Source organism: Aplysia californica, unplaced genomic scaffold, assembly GCF_000002075.1.
Source record: "Aplysia californica isolate F4 #8 unplaced genomic scaffold, AplCal3.0 scaffold00235, whole genome shotgun sequence".
Taxonomy (NCBI): domain Eukaryota; kingdom Metazoa; phylum Mollusca; class Gastropoda; order Aplysiida; family Aplysiidae; genus Aplysia; species Aplysia californica.
Window position 1 is genome coordinate 513,075 of NW_004797505.1, and position 6,410 is coordinate 519,484.

Below are 6,410 nucleotides of genomic sequence, written 5' to 3' on the forward strand. Positions count from 1 at the left end.
GTAATAATTCTTCTTCTTCTTCTTCTTCTTCTTCTTCTTCTTCTTCTTCTTCTTCTTCTTCTTCTTCTTTTTCTTCTTCTTCTTCTTCTTCTTCTTCTTCCAACTCTACTTTGTATGATTATTATCTATCATTAAAAATATTCAGATCATCATCAATACTTTATTATTTTGGCATAATTATTATTTTGGTTATTATCAGTCATCTTCTTATTGATTGAAGAAAGTGTACAAACAGAGACGACAATACCCACCTTCCACCAGCCCTTGAAGATCCTCGTCTTTCTGCTGGTAGACAAACTGACAGACAAAACTGAAGACACAGCAGTCCACTTCTGTGACCTCGTCACTCATCATAAACTTTTTATCACCTGAAGAGAAATTATCAACGTTGAATTATGAAAATAAGTAGAAAATTGTTTACAAGCATACGTAATAATTGTATTATTATATTATATCATATTCTTGCACACACCTTGTGAACATGCACATAGCGAAACATGCATTTATAGCAAATACATTTTTAGGTCTAATTTATAAAAAAATAAAAAAATAAACGCACGTTTATTCTTTGTAACGCTATCTACAGCATTTTCCACTTGAATGGGTTTAACACCCATATCAATACTTTGGGGTTATTAAAGAGGTGGGACCTCCCAATTTATCATCCGTCTCTGATAGGACAGAGCCCAAACAGGTTTCAGAGCCTTGAAAACTCCACAAACAGCCCGAGTTGAAGAACACCAAGTCTGGGATTTAAACCAGGACCATCTGCTTCGTAGTACAGCATATGATATTGACACTAACTGAGAAAACAGAGGGTCCGTTGAAAACAACGAAATCTGTGTATAAAGAACCGATTTCCCCTGTGCTGCCAATTCGCTATGTGCCTGCTTGACTATTAAAACTTGTTTATTCTTACCAGTCCCTATCACCAACTCTGTTTCGATTCTCTAAGAAGTAGGTTGTTCTTGGTCTTTTTTTTATATTAGAAGGTTTTACGGCGCTCGCAACTGCAGGAGGTCATATGAGCGCCAAGGTGTTGGTGTCAACAGAGAAGTCTATACAGGGAATCAGACTTATTCTGCTCACCTCTCTAGCTTCAACAGCACAAGATCTGCTTCGACTATCAAGGCACTCCGGAAATAGCAGGCCACAAGAGAGTGATAATCATACAAAAGAAGTAGAGGAAAACGACAATGGTAAGGATTAAGAAAGAAAAAGCAGCAGTTCCCTGTTGTAGATCAGGCACAGTTATGAGCGTGACATGAATCAGCAAATTTACAATTCTACTGTGCTTGAACGAGAAATGTCCCCCCTTTAGGAATGGCCTAAAGACACTACAAGTGGCACTGCCCCGGGGGGTCATTCTTGATCTACCCTTGCCACTTTTACTTTCTTTTTGTCCAGTAAGAGCAAGTTGTTCAAAGCCATTGTATCTAGTCTAATCACGTGTCCATTAAACTGTATTTGTCGCTTCTGCACATTTTTATTAGCGAGAAGCACAGTATAATAATATTAATTTTATAATAGCATACTATAACTGAAACAGACTTTTATTAAAGACAACAGAAAGGCTCATCAGGTCAAATTATCTGATCATCGCCAAATTAACACCAGCATTTAGTTGCTTGGCCCTTAAAGTGAGCCTTTGAACAAGATAATAATAATAAATAATAATACACGACATGTAATAAATAGCATTTGTATAGCGCATGTCCCCACTCGAAAGCAAGCTCTATGCGCTTTACACTATAATATTATTACCCAGCAGACAATAGAACACTCGGGAACATTTTCAGCTTCCCGGGAAGCATACAGTGCAAGCAGCTGGTTAAGCACTCAATCAGTAACAAACTGACAAGATCTTTCCCTGTCTATAGCTGAGTACCCATTTTCACCTGGGTGAAGTGGGGAAAATTTGTGTAAAGTGCCTTTCCCAAGGACACAACGTTAGGCCCGCAGCTCGGACCCCCGAACCCGCAACCTCACGATTACGTACGAGTCCGGTAGCCAAACCACTAGGCCACCGACGCCACGAGAAACCATAACCCTAGCTCAAAAACAGGACGCTTTACAATGGTAGTCAGTGACAACGAGTTTGTGAGATTGTCAAAAAATTAACATTTTTAAATGTAGATGTTTTTACGCCAACATCTACACAATTTAGATCAGTTAGGAGGCAGGCTTCTGACCCTGCCTTCCAATACTTGATAACAATTTCTCGCAACTCGGATTTCTTGTCTGCAACAACAAAACGCCTAACCGCTACACCAACGCCATCAGAAACAGCAACAGCGACAACAACAGCACCAACAACAATAGCAACATCACCGTCTCCATCACCATTGCCACCACCACCAATTAAACAACAACAACAACAGCACCAACAACAATAGCAACATCACCATCTCCATCACCATTGCCACCACCACCAATTAAACAACAACAACAACAACAACAACAACAACAACAACAACAACAACAACAACAACAACAACAACAACAACAACAATACATACCCAGATAATCCGCCAGAGCCTGAAGATCCCCCACCAGGAATTCTTTGATTTCTTCCTTGCTGTGCCGGCCCATGCCTTGGGCCAAAGACGCTTCCCTGACTTTCCGGGAAATGAGCCACAAGATGAGCGAGTTCACTTGGGAAAACGCTTTTCTGATGACTTTCTTCTCTCTGTCCAGGACCCAGCGGAAGATCGCTACACACCTGGTGGGTCAAAGGTCAGAGCATCCTGTAACAGTTACAACTAGAATTGCAAATTTCTATAATCTGCTTAGTACCTAGTTTTGAGAAATTTGACGTAAAATATGTTGAATTTCACAACATGCCAAGATTTTGCAAATGCAGTTCTTTGAACATTTTGATAACGATTCTGAATAATCGTATGACTTCGATAGAGCAGATTGATAGAACATTTGGTTTCTGAACTTATGGTCTTAGTAACTCAAAATCAAAACAGCTAACAATGTCAGACAGAACTTTGTAATTCTAATGTAGAGCAATGACATAGCATGTAACAAAAATACAATGATAATGATAAAGCTGATGCTGAAGCTGATGATTATAACAATAATAACCGTGACGATAATTTAAAATAGTCTATCTAGCACTCACATAGCGGAACAAGCCTATTTCCTTATTTATACTTTTGTTATAGACTATAAATCTAATACTAATTACCACAATTAGTACTGACACTAACAATAATGCCGTCATTTTAACAAATACAGTGTATGCAGTTTTTACAATTTTATAGAAAAGCCCAAAGAGGTATAGCACTATTTTTAATAAGCTCTTTGTAAGAGCCAAAAACCTATTCGTTGCTATCAATAAAACAGCATTTGCTTTTAAGATAAAAAGGAAGTTAGTATCAAAATTGCATTCTTAAAACCATTGTTGGATATTTGCAAAGAGTTTAATTTCTTGGTAACATATATTCAGTTTTCTGGCCCTCCTGTAAAATTGTTTTAAAAATTCACAATATTTGATTTTTTTAATGGCGGCAGACTAGTAGTAATTATAATAATGATGATAACATTATTAACAGTAATAATAGACTAACAGTGACTGCATTTATATGAAAAACACAGAAATGTTATTTTTATATATGCAAAACTCTAAAACACAATAAATAACCCTCCACTTCTTGACCCACCAATACAAGTGGTCTTCACACATCATTTGTATGGTCCTCGCTACCGCTCTCTGGGCAGGGTCAAGGCCTTTGTTGAGGTCAATTCCCAGTTTCCGGTTCAGGTGAGAGATACACTGGTGAGAGTCAGCCACTGCCTCGCCGTTAAACTCCATCCAGGGCATTTTTCCTTTACTGGACACATTGAGGTCCGTTTCTGTCTGGAAATTCAATATAAGGAACAAAATTACTACAGTCGACAATGGATGAATTGATGTTGCCTGCGGAGTGAAAAATTCACCCAACAACAAAAGTTACGCATTATATAGCTATTTAAATACTCGGGTTATTAATAACCCACATTCGCTAGAATGTTGGACATGACCGATTTTTTTTGTATTCAGTGATGTTGTGAGCTCATGTCACAAAGCTGAAAAATGGCCACAGTATAAAATGAGGTCACAATATGGCTGCGAAGAAAAAAAATGCAAAGTGAGTATTTTCTTGTGCATGCCAGTTGGTGAGCAGTTTTTATCCTCTGAAAAGTGTTCACCGGACCGAGGGGGTATAAATTGACAGGACGTAACGCTTTCCTCAGTTGAGAGTTTTGAGCCAGCGACCACGCCACGACTCATCCAAGCAAACCGAGAAAGAGCTATTATTGATATTGGCAGAGAGTCCAGCAGATGTGTCTGTTGCCATGGGTGTGTCCCTCTCAACAATATATATCTACCCCGAAGACGTTTTCAAGTTACTGTAAGCACTCGTGAAGCTCACAGAACTGGCCGACCACGAGTGACGTCAGCATGCCAAGTCGTGCCCTTCAGCGGAATCACCTGCGAGAAAGCTTCATGTGTACTACCGACTGAATCGGCCCAAAATCTCGTTTGAAACCATAGGAGAGCCATTTCAGGTCAGCGCCGGCTTCGAGAAAGACAACTGCAATTTCGCCGACCTTTGAAACGTGCAGTCCTCTCTGCAAGACATCGGCAACAATGTTTGGCGTGGGCTCAGCAACATGTGAACGGGACCTGGCGACAGTGGAGAAATGTACACTTACGAAAGCTGTTTTTGCGTCAGTCGAGGAGATGGAAGAATCTGGATATGGAGAAGACCCAACCTACGGTTTGCTGACAACAACATCCAGCAGGTCTATGCATGGGGTGGTCCCAGCATAATGATCTGGGGTGCAATCGGCCTAAACCAACACTAGGGACCCGTTGTTTTCCAGAACATTTGACCTGGTCAAGGTAACGGTGTTAATGCACATCACTACATCCAACAGGCACTGGCGCCTGTGTTCAAACCTCATTTCCAGCGATAGCCGAACCTTATCCTACAGCAGGGAAATACTCGACCCCATACTGCAAGAGCTACAGAAGCTTTCTTACAGCAGAACAATGTCATGGTGCTGCCATGGCCCTCAATGAGCCCAGGCCTCAACTCGATTGAACACTCTGGGACCACATCCAAAGAAAACTGAACCGTTTTCAGCCAAGACCAACAACAGCACCTTGGCTGCAGTGAGCCTTCACACAAATTGGTACAAATGTGGACACGCCATCATTCATAGACTTGTGAGGTCAATGCCTGCCTAACAGATGTCAAGCTGTTGGGAACGCAAATGGGGGGCGCACACGCTATTGATTCACAGTTAACATTACCGACTTATAGACATATTTTCTTTTAACTCCAGTTTATCATTTTTCACAGCAAATTCAAATCGTTTTCTCTGCAACGGGACTGTTAATCCTTACAGAGGAATCCTCTTCAATAAATGTGACAAAAAATCTATAAAACCACAAATTACTTACCAATGTCTTTATCTGCATTTATTTTGTATATATGTAATAATTTGCGTTTCTTTTGTTGTTGAGTATAGATGAGTTCATCCGGATCTGTACAGAAGACGAGGTGCTGGGAACCGAAGATCAACTCAAGCCAGTAGAAAAATACGAGCGGAATCGACAGTACGATGTAAAAAATTCAGATTTCATTGAGTTTTCTTTTGCCACGTTTTCATTACCACAATGAACGCACATTCTGTTTCAAAAGTATTTTTACATGTTTTTATTTCTATGTTATGATCTGAAATACTTCAGAAAAAATTACTCAGCTTCTGTGGTGTAGCCCAATTGTTAAGTTAAACATTTAGTAGTCACACGCGGAAGACCTGCTCTCGATTTCTATGTAAAGAGAATTTTTATTGAGTGTCTCAGTCTTTCTGCTGGGGTGTTGAATTTCTCCGGGTCTGAGCAGTCCCTGAGAGGCACAGTTACAGTTGTCTCCTACTCCTAAATGGTCTAAACTGTGCCAAATGGACTGTAAAAACACTTATATGTACATTGATTTTTTAAAAGTAAGAAAGATGCAGAGAGTTAAGATTATATTGAGATCAAAAGTGGGCGTGAATTTTCTTCACTATGATAAATCAATGACTCACCACATAGGGTATTTTTGCGAGTCTTAAGTATGTCTCCAACTTGACGGGAAATGGTGACACAGAAGGAGCAAATGGTCCTCTGGGAAACTGGTGCAAAATAACTGTACCTGGAGGGACTGTTCTTGAAGACTTGTGGGGGGATCTGTGGGGTGGGAACGGGAATTTTGGTAAAGTTGTTATGTAGTGAGTGAATAGAGACAGACAGACAGACAGACAAACAAGCAATGTAATGTTGGATGGATGGACGTGTATATGAAAGGATGGATGGACGTATGGATGGATGTATGAATGGATGGATGGATGGATGGATGGATGGAGAT

General features: G+C 40.1%; 1 protein-coding gene across 5 annotated transcripts in view; it reads right to left on the bottom strand.

Moving 5' to 3' along the window:
- The window catches only part of LOC101847964 (failed axon connections homolog), a 17,674-nt gene that overhangs the window by 1,651 nt on the left and 9,613 nt on the right, over positions 1-6,410 (bottom strand). For all 5 annotated transcript variants that reach the window (XM_005100091.2, XM_005100092.3, XM_005100096.3 and 2 more), the window contains exons 3-6: positions 6,091-6,232; positions 3,672-3,868; positions 2,520-2,722; positions 252-368 (exon numbers count right to left, since the gene is read on the bottom strand). In XM_005100091.2, the coding sequence (XP_005100148.1) occupies positions 252-368; positions 2,520-2,722; positions 3,672-3,868; positions 6,091-6,232 (659 nt within the window). The remainder of the gene's footprint in view (positions 1-251; positions 369-2,519; positions 2,723-3,671; positions 3,869-6,090; positions 6,233-6,410) is intronic.